Source organism: Haliotis asinina, chromosome 3 (genome assembly GCF_037392515.1).
Source record: "Haliotis asinina isolate JCU_RB_2024 chromosome 3, JCU_Hal_asi_v2, whole genome shotgun sequence".
NCBI classification, from domain to species: Eukaryota; Metazoa; Mollusca; class Gastropoda; order Lepetellida; family Haliotidae; genus Haliotis; species Haliotis asinina.
Genome location: NC_090282.1, coordinates 22,775,629 through 22,794,965, shown reverse-complemented (window position 1 = coordinate 22,794,965; position 19,337 = coordinate 22,775,629). Strand labels below are relative to the sequence as shown.

The window sequence follows — 19,337 nt, the reverse complement described above, 5'->3', positions numbered from 1 at the left end:
AGTGGCATAAAAGACACTCACTCACTCATAGATAAAACTGAGTTGAGACTTATACATCATATATTGGAAAACATTCTAGCCTGTTGCTATGATCATAACATAAGGGTAATACACAGTCAGATGGTTGCAAATTCTACTTTTGAAATTATAGGAATTAGACACTTCTGAATTTCAAACTTTCAATTCACTTTGAGAAATCAATTATATATAGCATATCTTCCACACACGTTATAAAGTTTAACTGGTATTTCAAATCACAGTATGTCAACAGTCCTGTCCTTCAAGTACCTGTCTGCTCTCAGTATGTTTGACATAAGAGTCAACAACAATTAGTGTGTTGTCCTAACAGCCACACACATGAATTCTGTAACGCGAACACTGGTTAGATTCAACAAAGCTTAATCATATTCTAAATAGAGGAGGTGAATATGTGATTCTTTTTGAGACGATTTCTGCTCCCAAATTTATCATGGCCACCTTAAATCCTTTTATTCCAAGTACTGGATACCTTAAATAAATTTTCATATGTATCTGCACACACCTCCTGCTTCCCTAATGTGCATCCTACAAACCTTTGTCCCTGTCCAGAGCTATGTCTAGGGCAGCATGCAGTGGGGTGTCACCGTATGCCACGCTGATTGTTGATGGGCTGATTCCGTCCTCAAGCAGATGAAGAACAACACGCACTTCGTTGTTAGCAATAGCCCCCTTCATTGCCTCGGCTTCCTTCTCTGGGGCCAGCTGTGCTCCGTGTGATTTCAGAAGAGACAGGATCTTCAGTTTCTGGCTCTCGGAGCCCCCAGTTTTCCCTACAATGAGACCCTTGATAGAGATGCCTTTAGCAAATGACTTTGGCAGTCTGTCAGCGCCATACAGTTTGACTGCTGCCTCAATATGCCTCCATCGATCCTTTGCAGCAAACCGTTCCATGATGGTTTTCATTATATGTGGTGAGACTTTTTTCAGGGAATCAGGGAGGTCTGAAATGAATTTGAAAATAGATAATCAAGTATCACACCACACTCTGTCCCAAGTTTTCATTGAAAAAATATACAGAGATGATATCTAACAATAAAGAAAGTGACAGGCTGCTAATCATAAGATGGGCATAGACATACAAATAGTCATTAAAAAAATATACAGAGATGATATCTAACAATAAAGAAAGTGACAGGCTGCTAATCATAAGATGGGCATAGACATACAAATAGTCATTAAAAAAATATACAGAGATGATATCTAACAATAAAGAAAGTGACAGGCTGCTAATCATAAGATGGGCATAGTCATACAAATAGTAAGTGTAAAAGGCAACTGACTGACCAACAAATTAAAGTGTAATAAAATAAAGCAAGTTTGGTAACGTTAATCAGGAATTGTAAGGAACAGAAATTAAGCAGCAATGATGTAAGGGTACATGACTCAAGAAGTAATAATGCATGAAATCAAACATTACAGTCAGGCCCAAACCATCAATGTGTTGGCAACATATCCAAGAGAACAAGGGCCATAACCCTTTACTGATCTTACTGATCATGATGTATGCAAAATGTCATCCTTGTACCAAAAGTGCTTTCTGGAAAATTAACCTTCAATTGACATAAATTGGTTGCCATGGAAATCAGAAAAAAATACAAATTACAAATATTCCTAAAAAGCACAGGACATCAATTAAATGTTATGTCTCTAACCGTGTAGTATTGAGGAGCCCGGAAACAAATCATGGACAGAATGTTTCCAATGAAACTCTCTAATCCTCCCTGCCAATGCCCCTCCCCCATCAACAAAGTAGAATAACACCTGTAACAGACCTGGAGTGAGAGTCCTCCCGAGTTCAGCTACTATTTTGCTCAAGCACTTGTCTACTATTTCTTGATGTCTCACTTCTCTGTGTTCCCTCAGCAAGATGCCAACAAACTTTTCAACAGCTTTCTCTGGCTCTTCTTCATCCAACAGCTTCAAGGCAGATTCAAACGAGTCTTCACAACGGTCACACTGTGATGTGTACTGTTTCTTCTTGGGCTGCTTCTTGTTGCCCTTAGAGGAAGGCTGTTTGGATTCCTGGACGTGAGACTTCTGGACGGGTGTGGGTGGTTCCTGTACGACTCCTTGCTGTTTCCGAAACAGAGACTTTCCATCCACAGCTGGGGAAAAGGTGATCAAATCATCAAGTTCTTTTTCAAATGTGCACAATAAGTAGATAAAAATATTGCTCTGGTATTGAAATCATCTTCAGGTTTCTGATAAAAAATTTCGCTAAATTATATTCGTTACTTGCAATGATTCCAGTTCACACATCATTCAATCTTATGAATGAGAAATGAGTGAAATTTAAAAATGGATTTAATTGATGTTAACATATACAGTCTCACCCAAGTGTCTACTGATATTAACTATATGAACAAGAGTTGATAAAGTTACAAATATCCGAGACTTGCCAAGGATATTTTTAACTTTATCAATCAGTGTTGATACAACTAAAATCAGTAGACAAGATGGTGAGATTCTATTTATCACCAAAAAACATTCTTCATGCGTCTTCTATGAAAAATGTACATTTGTCAACACTCTACTACCATTAGACTTAAAGTGTTGCGACTTAGCATTGTACGTCATAAAGTTCATGATGTAAAATAGCATTGTCAGGGCATTGTGTAAAATCTGCTACCAAAATGATCTAGGAGATATCATTTGCTCTCACACCAGCGATATCTCCAGTGGAACACGGTTTTGGATGATAAATGTTTTTGTCTGTACATCCACACTTTTATGAATTTTCTTCATTTTGTTATAGAATTCCTTGTTTGTTGTCATATTGGTGTAGTCTGACGCCAAAATTCACTATGACCATAAAATCATGGAGGTTGGCATATCTGGGAAAGCAGCAAGAATAGGCACCTGTACTTTTGGATAAAAAAATACAACAGCACATTTTGTTACACTGAATTTGGCAAGTAAAAACATACCTCTCTCCATGGCCCGCATCAAGATGTGTTTTGCTTCATGTTCCCCAGAGGGAACACAATCAAGGGCTGTCTGACTGCATCTGTTCTGTATCAGTGGACTGATGTTTTGCTCGACTAGGAAAAGCAACAACTGGACTTTGATCTCAGGGTGAAGCTTTGCAGAGCAAACCATATGCAGAACAGTGTTTCCCTTCTCATCTTCAATATTCATCTCGCCGTTCTTGATAACAATGTTTTCAAACAGCCATTTCAGCAACTCCATGTCAGCTGTGAATGACACCAATGAAATGTCAGACTTTCATCTTCATACATTGTAATGATTTACTTTCACAAGGGTGAACTTTTTGTCTGCAATGTATTTGACGCAAGTGAAACATTTATTGATATTCAAGAGTTATAGGAAGTTGGTATGACTGAATGCAGTGAAATACAACTTGGTGATAAGTATCAACAACATATGTATGTGTGTGTACATGTTTGTGTGGGGGCATGCATTCGTACATTCATGGGTAGGTATGCGTCTGCACTTGAGGAAATTCTGGCTATATTACTTTCTATTGATTAACATTATCAACAGTGATCCAACATCAACCTAGTTACCCAACAACCAGAGAAGATCCGGGTTAGAACTGATCTTCAGTAACCCATGCTAAGCCTAATACTATATCCCCTGCTTCGCACAAAACTCGCGTCAGGGGATAATAATCAAATCTGGACCAACCAGTCAGTGTCAGCAAACCACTGTCTTGTTTCACAAAACTCTCATAAGCTTAAGATCTTGTAACTTTTCTCACAGCATTCGTACCTCGTATGTTTCAGTATATGGCCACCTGATCCTGTTAGTCGCCTCTTACAGCAAGCATGGGTTACTGAAATTGTAACCAAGATCTTCCCTGGTGCTGGCAAATAGACTTCACCAGACAAAGAACTTACTGACATCATGAGAAATGATCTACTCCTTTCAGGCTACAGTGACATTATTTCAAGGAGTCTGACCAACCAATTACAAGGGGAGGTAATCCATTCCCTTTGTTTCCCACAACACTTACCTGTAAGGAAGACTATGAAGACAGTAGCATGAAGATATGTGTCCCCCTCTCGGAAGCAGAGTGTTTGGTGATTGGCCTCGCACTTGAGGAAGTACAGGATCAGTTGAGATCCCCATCGATGTCTCTGTAGGTTGTTTTGGTCACACAAGGGTTTAAGGTCATAGTTCACCTTCACGGTGTTGGTCTTAGCCACAGCAAAGAACTTGTAAGCGTAGTGTGCCGCCCCCCACTGAGCGGTCTTCACAATGATGTCATACGCCACCTTGGCCCACAACTCCCGGCGAACAGTGTTTAGAAACGGGATTGGCTCACCTGGCATAACTGTTACAGAAGGTACAGAACTGAGAATATGGTCTTTATACTGTTCAAACACATTTGCATGACCACATCTTAACTTAGCATAAACAAAAAATGCATTAACATATTCACTTTGCCCCTGGGTGTAATGCTTAGGCAGTCGTATTACATATTCCCATATTCCTGCGCATATTTAGTGAAAAAAGGAAATAGCCTTGTCGTATGTCTTTAACTATCTAATAAAACATGTAATTTAAAAGTTGGTATATGGAAATCAACACAGGCAATAATTTAGTTTCAAATGCTTTGTCTTTTAAGTCCTGCTAAGCAATACAGGGACATAACTACCATAATAAAACATTATCACATTATCGATGTGAAAAAGGTTGGGCAAGCCATCAACATTACTCAAATATATGCTCTGCAACTTATTGGGTCTACACGCAAAAAAGCTGGCTTCCTAATCGCCTTTTGAATATGAATGTAGCCAATGGAGACAATTCAATGGTTGACACTATCCATGCTGGTGCAGTGCTGAGCTAGCTATCAATGATTTTATCAGCCGTGACCACCGAATCCTTTTGTCTGTGTGGTGTGATGGCAACAACAGACTTTGTGACATGGTCTTCTGATTTATTGAACTGGTAACCAGGACAACTTACTCTTTGTACTTTGACTAACAGTCATCAGTAGGTCAGCCAGGATCTCCTTCTGAATCTTCTCAGCACCATCTGAACTCAGGCTGTTGAAGGCATTCACAAAGGCACTTATTGCTTGGTCTGTCCTCTTCAGAGCTTGCAGAGACCGTCCAACTCGCATGTGGGCCTACAGAATAGCAGCAGTGATGTTAGTCAGTCCTAGCAGTGAGGTTATGACCTTTTTGAAAGAAGTGAAGTACTTCATTCAGTGTAATCTAGTGTGTACCCTTAGTTCAGTGACCTCATGCCATTCCCTTTATACCACATATCAACATTTATTTTGTTAAGTCAGTAAACTTAATACCTCATATGCTGAAGTGTATCACACTTATGTGAACCACACCATGCTTATTTGAAGCACATCCTATCTGTGAACCCATCACACCTGAATACCACATCACACTTGTAAACTTCATCATACCTGTGAACCACATCACACCTGTACATCCTATGACTCACCTGTGAACCACATCACATCTGAACACCTCATTCCACCTGTACACATGCATACTAGGGATGGCAACAGTGATTTCAGCAGAAAATCAGCTTGGGTTCTGGGGGCAGGGTCCAAGATCGATTGATTTGCATTTAAACCTGCGCATTTCAGCCGACTCGCAGAAAATATTGCCATTCCTGCTTCATAAAGTTCACAAATTTTTCAAATTTTTTCCCCACCATTATTACTTTGACAGATACATTTTTTCAAGCCATTTCCACCTGGATATATTCGAACAAACCTGTAGAGGTTGCAGATTCTTTGAATAGAGTCCTCCTTGGGGTACTTATAAGCATTTAAATGTTCTTTAAATTCTTGCGACAGTTGTAACTATATTTTTTCAATAAAATATATACAAAACAAAAAACATCGTTTTTGTCTTGTGAGACCACCCCTACAGGGCCCCTGGCCCCGTGACAGCCAAGAGCAGGTAACTCTTCAGACTCTTGCCTCCAGCAAAACAGTTCCGTTCTGTAAGCAATACAGAATGTGGGGAGGTGAGTGGCCGACTCTATTCAAAGAATCTGCAACCTCTATAGGTTTGTTCGATTCTTTTTCATAGAGATCCTCCTTGGGGTACTTATAAGGATAAGACAGACTCCTAAAGACTGATCTTAGGGAGAGGCATTCTGTCTGCTCATAAACCTGACATAAGATGATAACCTTTATTACGAACTGAAAGTAACAAGGAATCAGGGCCAGGCCATTACACGGTCTAACCCTACCATTCTACGAGAAGCCGTAGGGTGCCTAAAAACTTGCCCACTGGTGAGAACTGACTGGCCAGCTTGACAGTCTGTCTAACTGGTAATGACGGATGAACGTGCTCGGTCAGCTCCAAATAGCCGCGGAGCAGATCTCCTCAATGGGCAAGGCAGACGCATATGCCTTAGACGTCGCCACAGCCCTAACCGAATGAGCTTTCAAACAGTCAGGGGGCGTACGACCTTTCAAGGTGTATCCCATACAAATATCAGAGACAAGCCACCTAGATATGGTCTGCTTGTTCGCCGGAAGGCCAGCCTTGCCGCCACCATAACAGCAGAACAATTGATCATTCTTCCTAATGTCTTTTGTTCGTTTGATATAAGCCTTAAGGGTCTTACAGACATCTAAGACGTGAGCACGTCGAAGAGAGGTACAGGGCGGCGAAGGCTGCGTGAAAGCAGGGAGCTCAATAGGTGCCGTTACGTGAAAGGTGCTATCTCTCTTAGGACGGTAAGTATCTGGCAATCGAATGCTCACCCTGTCTTTGTGAAACACCGTTAATTCAGGGTTGTCGGACACAGCGTGTATGTCGCCTACCCGCCTGCCAGAAGTTACCGCCACAAGAAAAGCAGTCTTCCATGTCAACAGCTGGAGGGACAGAGCCGACAGATTGTGAAAAAGAGGACCGGACAGCCAATTAAGAACGACTGGCAAGTCCCACGGGGGACTAATCCGCCGGACAGACGGACGGATTCTGTCCACGCCTGCAAGGAAGCGCTGAACTAGAGGGTGCTGCCCCAATAATGCACCATCCACAGGAACGTGGAAGGCAGAGATTGCCGTGGAGTAACCTGTAACTGTAGAAGCGGCCAGACATGCTTCCAGTTTAGATTGTAAAAACTCCAACACAGATACTAGATCTGCAGAAAAGGGATCGAGAATCCCCCTGTCGACACACCAGCGCGCATAACAGGCCCATCATACTGAACGTTCGTCGAATCGCTCTCTGAAGCCAGAATTGTGTCTGCAACTGGTGCAGGAATTCCTCTCGCATGGAGGCGATTCCGGACAGCGGCCAAGCCACCCACTGAATCCTGGGATTGGGGTGTGGCGCTCCGTTCTGGGATAGTAAGTCCGGTCGAAAGGGTAATAGAACAGGAGGCTGAGCTAGAAACCTGAGAATTACCGGAAACCAGCTTTGAGCCGACCAAAGCGGTGCCAGAAGCACAAGTAGCCGAGCCGGTTGTGCGGTCAGCTGCGAGAGGACTCGTCAGATCAGAGGAACTGGTGGGAACGCCCACAGCACTCTGTCTGTCTCTGAAAGGCGTCGTTGGCTATTGCTCTCGGATCCGGTATCCTTGAGCAAAACACAGGAATCTGATATGGCCATCCCTGACTGTGGACAGGACCCAGGGATTTGAAGTGGCTGCCTGCCATTCCGAAAGGAATAGTGACAGCCTGCCGCCTAGAGGCACTTCTGGCGCAAGGCAATGTACCCCCACATTCGGTAGTTCTCCGCCTGCTTGTGCGGGGGACACCAAAGGTTCTGGGCAAATGTTTAACAGGAAGCCGGGGCAGGCTTCCCTTTGCCCCGAAAAGGCTGCTGTTGCTGCAACGCAGGCCCCTTGCCTTTGCCTTTCGCCCTCTTGCTTCGTTTGTGCTGCAGCGGAGCAGTCCACTTAGCACCTTCCTTCGCTGGCGCCGAAGGGTAAGCTGAAGCAAGAGTGGGAGGCCGTTGGCGAGACAAGGAGGGTTACTCTAACAAGGGCTCAGAGTCCTTGAAAGTGCTAACAGCCTCCGCGACCTCCCGCACAACCTGCAGTGCCCCAGGGAAGAGGGAAGATCCCAACCTGTAGGGCAGAGCGAGGAGTGCCTGCTGGGTAGCGGGGGAGTACCTGCCTACGGACAACCATAGCCGACGCAACCCCATGACGGCCCCCATCATCTGGCTGGCACAGCACCTAATGCTGTCCCGCGCCAGATGAGAGTGCACGTCAGTAAGCTGCCGGCCCAACACTGCTGACGGAGAGTCGTCGGCAGCGCTCCCATGGTTCAACAGCTGCCCCTGCAAAGCAGAAAGGTAAGCTGAATGGACCACTACTCTCAGCTGCTGGGCCGCACACCTATAATTCCTCAAAGGAACGATAGGCGGACCTCAGCACTGGAGCGGCCATGGAGAAGGGCGGCAGCTGCCCGCCCTGCCTGGCGGAGGCCAAGGAAGAGGAGGAGGACCCCCCCAGGGTGACTGAGGCGTACACACACTCGTACACCACCGGCGGTTTGAATAGCGAATCGTCATCCAACTGATACCGGCGGCTAATCTCCGGGAGATCAAAGCGCGACCGGGTACCCGAAAGGAGCGGATTCACTATCTCCCCAACCAGTGATGGGAGCAGGCGCAACCTCGCCTCGGCGACCTTCGTAGGCGCAAACGCCTCCCCTGGAAGCCGAAACTCCAAGGGGTCGGGCTCCGACACAGGAATAGAAACCTGAGGTAAGACCTCGGCAATCTTTTCTCTAACCTGTTTGAGGGACAAACCGAACAAGTACGTGACCTCCGACTCACACTCCTCCCTAATCCCCTTCTCCTCGATGTCCATCTCCTCACGCTCCTCAGCCAGAGAGCCCTCGCCGTAAAGCGAGCCTGTCGAGGGCGCTACCGAGACGGAACTCGAAGGAACCGAAAGACTGAGAAGGGCCGAGCCACTAGGTTCGCCCTAGTCGCCTGGGCAACTGAGGCAAGGCCCCCACCGGAGGGTGACCCGAGAGCCCAGGAAATGGAAGGGGTGTCGATGCCCCCAGCGGCTGGGCAGCACTAGGCTGCCTGCCCACTGTGGCACTAGGCGCGCTGACCGAGGTCGAGCCGCCAACACCAGGCGGCGCTGCCCCATCTGCCCCACGGGACAAACTGGGGCCGACTGCCCTAGGCAAATCTGACCGAGCGCCTGAAGCGCAGGACGGCTGCCCAGAGGGAGGAGCGTTCTCCGAGCCTAAACTCGGGTCGCGGCCTCCCTCAAGTGAACCACCATGACCGCTCAATGAAGATCGGGCGTCAAGTTCCTTTCGGAAACCCGACAGAGCCGAATCTATCATTGATGGGACCGAAGACATCTGTTGCTGAAACAAAGCATTAATTGAATCAACAGAGATTAATGGTGCTTGCGAAGTGGGGGTAGGTGCAGAGGATACAGTGGCAGGAGAAGGGGAAGGGTCCCTAGACACCCTGGCCTTCTTAGCCGACCCCTCCGAAGAGGAAGCTGCGCCTTTCTTTTTGTGGGAACGCTTAGATGGAGGGTCCTGAGCCCAAATATCCACCCCCCGCCTTAAGTAGGTTGGAATAAAACAAAAAGTCGGCGTGTCTTGACTTTCTTGTTTGGTGGGTAAAACCAGCACACACCTCACATGACTGGTCATCATGGTGACATTCAACTAGGCACCTTAGACAAACGTCGTGAAAGTCCTTGGCCAGAATAGAGGATTTGCATGTTGAACAGGATTTAAACTGTAAAACAACAAATAACCCCTAGTGTTGTGTAATGAAACAATAAATGAAACAAAACACGCATGGGCGCAAAGCTAAATAACTAAAACTACGCACGTAGTTGAGGTAAAAGCTAAGTGCCACTACACCATAATTTACAACAAATTTATACAAATTGTAGTAAATATGGAAATAATATGGAAATAGTATGAATACAATACATAAAAAGTATAGCTAACTAAAGCCTACTTTTTAAAAAGACCGCCCTGAAAACTTAAAAGTTTTGGCGGGAAAAAAGGCTTGCCTTCCACCATTACACTAGCCACGTGGCTACCAACAGGGACAGCAAAAAAGTTACAACATTTTGACAAGTAAACTGTAAATAATGATTCCTAATGCGCCCATGCGTCTAATAAAGAAACCATACATACAGTTTGAGTCTCTGTTACTCATCTTAGTACTTGTCTTTTGTCTTTGAGAAGCAAGAATCTCTGAATGTGTAGCACGTCTTCACAGGCAGGCGACAGAAAAGGAAGTGTTTTGCTGGAGGCTATAGTCTGAAGAGTTACCTGCTCTTGGCTGTCACGGGGTCAGGGGCCCTGTGGGGGTGGTCTCACAAGACAAAAACGATGTTTTTTGTTTTGTGTATATTTTATTGAAAAAATATAGTTACAACTGTCGCAAGAATTTAAACAACATTTAAATGCTCATAAGTACCCCAAGGAGGATCTCTATGAAAAAGAATCTTTACTTCTTTATTGATATCACTGAGTGATGATTCTTAATCACGGGTCTAACTTTTTACCATAGTTTGGTAGATAAATCACTGAAAGCAACTTTTGTCATTCCTGCTGCCATTTACATTTACAACTGTATGTCTAATAAGGCAATTCTTATTGGCTGTGTTGACCAAAGTCATCCCAATTGGGTGTCAGCTTAGAAATGAGTTAGGAAAGTGGGAGCATGGCTTTGTTTATCGATTTTATGTGACGTGAAATTGTGAAGTTTGATAGCCCAAGAGACACAGACATGGATACTTAACACTGATAAGCAGGACGTCTACCCCTCTAAGTAATTTCATCTTGGATTTTCACAAATCTCAAGAAAGATTGATTTGTGTTTAAATCCGCAGATTTCCACACATCCATGGAAAATTGCAATCCCTGATAACCCATCACACTTGCATTAGGTTGCAAACCCAATCATACCTGCACATCCCATTACTCCTGATAAGCCCAGAACACCTGTAAACCCAGTCGTACCTTATACCAATGGGAATCATGTGCCACATCCAATCACACCTGTACACCCCATCACATCTGTAAACCCAGTCACACCTGTACATACCATTACACCTGCACACCCCATCACTCCTGATAAGCCCATCACACCTGTAAACCCAGCCATACCTTATACCAATGGGAATCATGTGCCACACCCAATTACACCTGCACACCCCATCCCACCTGTACACACCATTACACCTGCACATCCCATCACTCCTGATAAGCCCATCACACCTGTGAACCCAGTCGTACCTTATACCAATGGGAATCATGTGCCATACCCAATTACACCTGCACACCCCATCCCACCTGTACACACCATTACACCTGCACATCCCATCACTCCTGATAAGCCCATCACACCTGTGAACCCAGTCGTACCTTATACCAATGGGAATCATGTGCCACACTCTCCTTGCTGTCATCCAGTGCTTCTTGTGCCATGTTTCGCTTCAGGTAACACTCGGCTCTGTTTCCATACAGCACGGCCAGGTTGTGGTCGTCTTCTTCGCTGAACATATTGGCCAAACTGGACGACTTCTGAGCATTTTTCATCATTACATCTATAGCCTTAGAATAGAAAGCTATTGCATCTTGGTAATTTTGACTCTGGAATTCACGATTTCCCTTATCTTTCAGGGTCTTTGCATCTTCCACTATAGGAGCTGAAACCAAGAGCAGTTAACAATCATAGTGGAACAGGAGATGAACCACAATGTACCGGTATTATTACAAGTGAATTTAGATGGAATGTCATCAGAAATATCAAAAAAAGGTTTAAAATGAAAACAAATTCTAATATGCCCAACAATTTTCTGTTACTTACAGAATATTGGTTTAAAAGGCACATATTTACATCATTTTGAGATAGTGAAGTGACTGATGACATCTCTCTACACAAAACATGAAAACTTGTTAGCAACTGCCTGAAGGTTCCTTGTGCATCAGCAGATGAATGACTGGGTGTGTGAGTTAATTTTACTTCACATTCAGCAATATTCCAGCTATATGGTGGTGGTCTGTAAATATTCAAGTCTGGACCAGACAATCCAGTGATCAACAGCATGAGCATCGATCTGCGCAAATGGGAACCGATGACATGTGTCAAAGTCAGCAAACCTGACCACCTGATCCCATTAGTCGTCTCTTACAAGCATGGGTTGCTGAAGGCCTATTCTACCCTAAATCTTCAAGGCTATGTGTAACAGTTAAGTTACATACATGATATTTCCAGTCAAGTAATGAGCATATGCAGGAGCTGTATGTAGCTGTTGGTCAGCAAACACTGGGTGAAGTCAGGAGACATGAAGTTTATCATTGACTTCAGGAATACTGAACTTACACAGAGGCAAGCATAGAAGTTCAAACATCAAACACTGTGATCTTCATGGGAGGACAACACATGTGACTCATTTCGGGTCCCTTGGAGTCATGTGTCAGTGATCGTGGTAGGTTTTGTCAGAGTGCGTGCAGAAATAAAATTATAAATATGTAGTCCAAATCTTTTGCATGTGAAATTTTCAGTCCAATCGTGAATCATGTTAAAATGTATTGTTTGCCTATATGATGTGGTTTTTCAGGTAATTTTTAAAATTATGTAGATCACAATCTGTGTGTCTAAAATGGGCACAAAATATTTTTCATGTGGTTTTATTATATTTGTGCGTGAAAAATGCATGTATCTGTGTTAACGCAAACACTGAGTATCTTTCGAGTTTAATCAATCAACAAGGAATCTTGAAATTATTAAAATTAAAAGAGACAAAATTACCATTTCCGCGTTGAAAAAAACACACAAACCATTGCAGCCACATACTAAAAAGGAATGTAACAATGCTTCAACTATTGATGGATTGCAATTGTTGAATCTCTGATGGCAATTTAACAATGGTAGAAATGAAAAACTATCAAAATCGATTGTATGTGTGACTATCGATAGTCTAGAAATTGACTTCCGTTGACAAAGGCACAGGGCAAAATAGGAAGTATTAGATTTCACTCTGATTTAGAGTTATAGACCAGTTACCTCTCACACAAACCAGATCTGGTTTTCAAGTTTCTTGTCATACTGAGAGGCTATAACTAATTTAGCTTGTTTTTATTTCATATAAACTCAGTCAAAGTAAACTTATCCTCAGTGCTTTTCGTTACATTCTGAGTCTAACAAAACCTTATAGGGGGTCGCCTCAGGTAACCTTTGAGATTGACCAATCAGAACACAGCTTACCAAATCGCGAAAGTGCACATTCGCACATACCTTTTGAAATTTTATCTCGAAAAGGTTCGTACCCGAAGGATTCCAAATGCTATTTAGCGTATGTTCGCTTCCGGGTGATGCACACAACATACGTACAACCATGACAACGGTGAGTAAACAGTCACTGAAAATATTGTTTTTGGTAATATTCAAGGATGTTATCTTGCAGAAATATTAGCTAATGGTAACCATGTGAACAGAAACCCCAACATGTATATACTGCAGGCCAAATAACTGTGTTATATGCGGATTTTTGTTTGTGGAGAGATCTGTGTCAGTGATGTGAATATTTTGAAAGTCCCTCCAATCCCTAAATAGTAGCCATTGTCTGATTGGTTAAATTTATTTAACTGTCTTGTGTTTGATTGGAAGGTCATTGGTCACTCAAAGGTTACCTGACGTGACCTCCTACTAGGTTTTGTTAGAACTCAGTGGTGGAGTGTAACAAAATACACTGAGACTAAGTTTACTTAGACTGATATCAACTGAAATGACGTCAAATGGGACGATTCAAGCTGATAAAACCTATTACAACGATGGCTGGTTCCAACAGTATTTTGCAAAAGACTATCATTACTGCAATAGTTGTTTTCCCTGAATAGTCACCCAAGTAATAAAGCTGCGGCGCCTTTCGCAAAGCAGCTCTTAAACTATCATACTTTGACACTGGACTAAGGTTACCTTAGTAACTTACAATCACCTTGGTGCTTTGTGATAAAGGGCCCTGATCACTAGAGCCCAGTATTTTCTGTTGAATTCCGTAAGAGCTAACAGTGAGTGTGAATAGTTTTAATTACCATAAGTTTTCTTCCTGAGTTCCTTGTGGAGTTGGCTGTGTGGTGGGACAAGATCTGTTGGTTTTCGTCCGTGTGCATCCTGCAGAGTGACGTCAAACCTGAAGAACAGGAGCACCTCTGTCATCTGAAGACTGACAGGAGAGTCCCCAGATGGGCAGCACTCGCAGACCACGTGGAACAAACTACGACCGTCACCATCCTTCATGTACCTCTGATCGATGAATGCAGGGTTGAGCTGCATGATGTGCTCGAACATCAAGGTACCACCTGCAACAGATGGGACAGAGCAGTGTTAAAGAGCACCACTGAAAGCAATTTTCCACTGTTATCTCTGTGCCATACATAATCACGTCTGAAATGGAAAAACACAGTGGCTTCTAATGTCATCTGTCTATTATCTAAAACATCCCAAAACAATAATAAATTATCTGTATCAAGCACCTCTCACAAGCTGTGGTCTGTGTTAATCCAAAATGTTTGCTGTGGGGATTACTAGTGTCAACAAGTTCTTGTAAAAACGAAATTAACCCTTTCAACCATTTAAGAATCCCCAAAATATGAAGACACATTTGCACTGTCATGATGTAAGTAAGCGATGTAAACTGACCAGACTAAAATGCTGATAGAAACATGTGCTAGGCATTCAGCTAGCCATGGAGGAAACATAAGTTTACTTCCAGTTTACATGAAAAAAAAAAAAACAGCAAAAAAACTGAGTTAAAGTCGGCACTTGCAAGTAACATGCATTGCATTACATAACTAAAGTAAATGCTTCTATGTACATCCAGTAAAGAGTCAAGTGTTCGACCATGGATATGACATTCTGCCTTCAGCCATGACCTAAATGATCTACATAAATAACCTGAATTGCCTTCATCTTACATGTTGTTAAACAAACACTAATATGTAATGTCAACTAAGGATTTTATAGACAACAAAGGATAAAATTACTGTTTCATTGATGAATCAACCAACAAGCACCTAACATATCCATCATTACTGCTGCCAGTGTACATCATTACATCTCTAGCTTGTCAGACCTACAAGGCGGAGAAATGTTATCGTGTTAATATGGTGAGACCTCAGATATCCAGACACATTTGTTTTTACATAAATTGTCTGGATAATTGAATATCTGAATATCTCATTTTCGCTTTACATCCACTTTAAGGAAAACCCAAAACATTTATATCATCAAGCCTTATTGTACAAGTACCGACATCAAAAACAGCATCACACCATCACAATCATACCTTTATCTCAGGTTTGAAAAAGACTTTCATTGAGGACTGCTTACACTGGGTGCTGCTGCTTTGCAGCATGATGGACAACATTTTGTCCCGGCTTTCACAGTCGCCAATACTCTCGAAGTAGTTGAGGAGGTCATTCGTAATTAGGAGACAAACAACATGTGTTGTCCAATTTCCGGGTGTTATTGAATATTTGAAGCATGGGTATACATTTGGAACCAACAGCGTCAGGAGGTTTCAAATGAAATATTCCTGTGCTTCAATACTCAATAACACCTTTGCATTAGTACACAAAGCAACAGTTATTGTCTCTTTTGATCTTTTCATTGATGTCTTTTTGTTGGCCCCAGTCTCATCTAAGTTAAAAATGTCATTGTTGTCAAAAAATTGTCCAAGACTTTCTTCAGGCCCACTCTCCCTTTCACAACTACATCCTTAACTGCACTAGCAGCCTCGCTTTGATAATTCTCTTTTGAAATATTATAATGAGACTTGAAACGTGGCAGCCATCCCCGTGAATATGCAAAGTCCACAACATTTAACTTCTCCCAGATTTCTTTTGCCTTTTCTGCCAGCATTTGATCATTTACCAGGAAATTTCGACTTGATACATCACTTCTTCAAGTTTATGTTTGGTATTTCTCGACTGGGATAGATCTGAAGAATTGTCTGGTGTGCCAAGCCATTTACCTTTTTGCTTGATTATGTCACCAATTGTCGACATTACAATCACATGTCTACACTGGCAAAAAATATTTGCTTATGTCATCCAAGCTTATGTTGGGACTTTGTTCTTTGTAAAGACAGATCTCTTTCATTTCCTTGGATGTCACTGCATAGTGCTTGTGTTTAGTAAGTTGACAAGCCACTGTTGATCAATAATAGAAGACAGTCAACACCAACTGACTTGAATATTGGCACACTGCACTTTTATAGCTTTGACTAAATGAACAACTTAACAGTTAGAACTCAATGGTTAAGCCAGTGCCTAATAATCACTATGATTACCTTGCTGACCGGTCATTAATCCAGATTTGCACATGGTCAGCAGTAGATCAAAGCTTTATGTGGATACGTGAGATATTTTTAGTCAGTTGGTAAGTAAAATATAACGTTCAGTGACTGAAACCGAATATCTGTTATAGAGGGTCACTTTTATAAAGCAAGAGATTGTTTTTTTCTAAAAACTGACCAGAAGGCATGGTTTCCAGTTATCTAGGGTCTGGGTGTCCGAGGTCTCGATGTATTGATGTTTATTTCGATTTTCTATATTATATATGTGCCAATGTAATTTCAGTTTTGCTGAGTTCATCATTTACTCTAAACACACTCCTAGGCCAAATTTATCAAGCAGCAAAATCTGGTAACATGATACATCCAGCCTTATTACCCATACCACATATCTTGGCCATGTTGAACACCAGTGCTTGTCACTGTCCATTAGACAGTGTTGTTGATACTCACATAGCTGGTCTATGAACATGTGGACATTGTTTTAACTGTTTTTGATTTCAGAAACCTGATACATTCTACGGCTAATTCCATATCAACAAGAATTTTGGAGGGTGGGAGGTGTCATACTAAATACTTCATAACACTGTTACTGCTGCTGAGAGACCTACAAGATAGCAACTTTTCTACAACCATGTTGGCAGACAAAGTCCTTGTATGTATTTGGCACTGCAACACAAAAGGATGCTTCTTACGAGTTCAAGGCATGTGTGTGAAGGAATGATCCAGTAATTGTAGAATAAAGATACTTTGCAAATATAGTTGTTACTGCAAAACATTATTTATTATTTAAACAGAAGAATACATTTTCAACCTTATGTCTTAAGACTGGTGTTCTTACCTGACTTGAGGCAGAGCCTGACGGCTGCATGAAGGGGCGTGTCACCTTCACATGTTTTGAGTGAGTTATAAGAAGCCCCCTGGAGCATGAGAACAATCACCAGTTCATCGATCCAGTCAGTCTCTGGAGCCATCAACACAAACTGGCTCAGTGCCACATCTCTGGCATTGAATCTTCTGGCACAACCCTGGGGTACTGGGTTAGGAAGGTGATTCATAGTCAAAATGGCAGGTCGTGGTAATTTTCGTTTGAGAGGGACATAGTTCTGACCCATGATAAGGATTCTGATTGCCTCAAACGATGATGTCTTGACCAGACACTCCAGAACTTTAGGCATTAATGGCACTAGCCAGATCAAAGTGGCCTCCAGTTGTGGCTTGTAAACAAAGTCTGTAACAGGAACAGTACTGAGTGATCAACATTGTATTTAAAGTAAAAAACCCAAACAATGATGATGAAAGTGAGTGAGTGAGTGAGTAAGTGAGTTTGGTTTTACGCAGTTCTTAGCTATATTCTAGCAATATCACAGCAGGGAACACCAGAGATGTGATCCATGCATTGTACCCATGTGTGGAATCAAACCTGGGCCTTTGGTGTGACAAGTAAATGCTTTAAGAACAAGGCTACCCCACCACCCAGTGCTGAGTAGAAATGGGCTGAACAATTATTTCACTTTTATTGTGATGTGTAACCATGTGTGTATGGCTGCAGGCCAAACCTGATTGTGTCCTGTTACTATCCACATGACTTTCGTGTCAGGGTTTGTAATTTCAACTGATTATTGACTGATTACTGCACTCACATTATCTGTCTGCTAATAATGAGCAATGTCCAGCACTATTAGTTCTTTAAACAATTGTAATGTGAGGTAAAGTGAAAAGGGGTTTAAAATCACACTTAAGAATATTCTGTATGACAACGTGCAAGAGTGTGTATATGTAGCTTGTTGTACTAGACCAGACTTCAGCTGGTTTTATAGTGCTAGCTCACTGAGATGCCATGCTGTATTTAAGCATGAATACCCCTCTCAGACACATTATACTGACACTGAGCCGATCAGTCCTTATTGTTTTGGTATGATGCAGCAGGGATAAAACCCGCGACATTCCTCTCTCTGGCAGACACTTTAACCACTACACCATGAAGGCAGTCTAATCAACTGTAATGAATGATTACTTTTCTGGACCATCAGGGGTAGCAGATCAGCAACTTCGGTAAGAAAACGGACTTTGTCATCATTGGTGGTTGCTGTTTTCTGCATGGCATGGATAAATGCTGCAAGTGATTCTTGAATTCGACCCAACTGCTTCAAGGCTTGACCTTTCCTCCAATAACCCTGGCAACACAACAATTCATCTAGAATTGTATATGATAAGTTATTGGGCTTTTAGTCACTTTAAGCAAGAATCCTGCAATATTATGGCAGGGGAACACCGAAACGGGCTTCACACATTGCACCTATACAGGGGAAGTGAAGAAGGGTCTTATAGCTTACTTCTACCAACATGTGTTTCAAAGGATAAAAAGGCAGAAGTAGACATGCTCGAGCAAATGAAGTATAGTTCTTCACTTCTCTAAACAGACTGTTCACTGTAACAGGGAGTGAGTGAGTGAGTGAGTTTAGTTTCACACTGCACTCAGCAAAATTCCAGCTATATGGTAGCTGTCTGTAAATAGTGGAGTCTCCAGCAGACAATCCAGTGATCAACAGCATTAGCATTAATCTACCCAATTGGGAATCAACGACATGTGTCAATGAAGTAAGCAAGCCTAACCATCCAATCCCTTTAGTTGCCTCTCACAGCAAGCATTGGTTACCAAAGACCAATTCTAACTTGGACATACGCGAGTTTACAAAATAGAACCATCTGGATATCCGTAAACAGAAACTTACAATTATTGCTGTTGATACCTACCTTGGTGAATTTGGGATCACTAGCAAGAGCCTCTACAGCAGATCTCTCAGCATCAGTGTACATTCCCAAGCTGAAGTAGACAGCGGAACAGTTACTGTGAAGGACTGCCAAGTCTTGTTTCATGTTGGGTACTGTCAAGGCTAAGGCGATTGCCTCCTTGTACCATCTGATAGCATTGAAGTGGTCCTTTTCTTGTTGGGCTTTGTTTCCTTGTTCTTTCATTCCAGCTATCCTCTTCCTTATAGTACCCTCTGTAATATGTAATGAGGGAGTGAAAGAGAGTA

The 19,337-nt window shown here is 42.5% G+C and overlaps 1 protein-coding gene across 2 annotated transcripts in view; it reads right to left on the bottom strand.

Annotated features, from left to right (window-relative positions):
• Positions 1-19,337, bottom strand: part of LOC137277679 (TPR and ankyrin repeat-containing protein 1-like) — a 55,586-nt gene that overhangs the window by 15,325 nt on the left and 20,924 nt on the right. For both annotated transcript variants that reach the window (XM_067809551.1, XM_067809550.1), the window contains exons 7-16: positions 19,054-19,304; positions 18,314-18,473; positions 17,138-17,527; positions 14,036-14,302; positions 11,363-11,646; positions 4,975-5,137; positions 4,016-4,336; positions 2,967-3,233; positions 1,812-2,144; positions 573-980 (exon numbers count right to left, since the gene is read on the bottom strand). In XM_067809551.1, the coding sequence (XP_067665652.1) occupies positions 573-980; positions 1,812-2,144; positions 2,967-3,233; positions 4,016-4,336; positions 4,975-5,137; positions 11,363-11,646; positions 14,036-14,302; positions 17,138-17,527; positions 18,314-18,473; positions 19,054-19,304 (2,844 nt within the window). The remainder of the gene's footprint in view (positions 1-572; positions 981-1,811; positions 2,145-2,966; positions 3,234-4,015; positions 4,337-4,974; positions 5,138-11,362; positions 11,647-14,035; positions 14,303-17,137; positions 17,528-18,313; positions 18,474-19,053; positions 19,305-19,337) is intronic.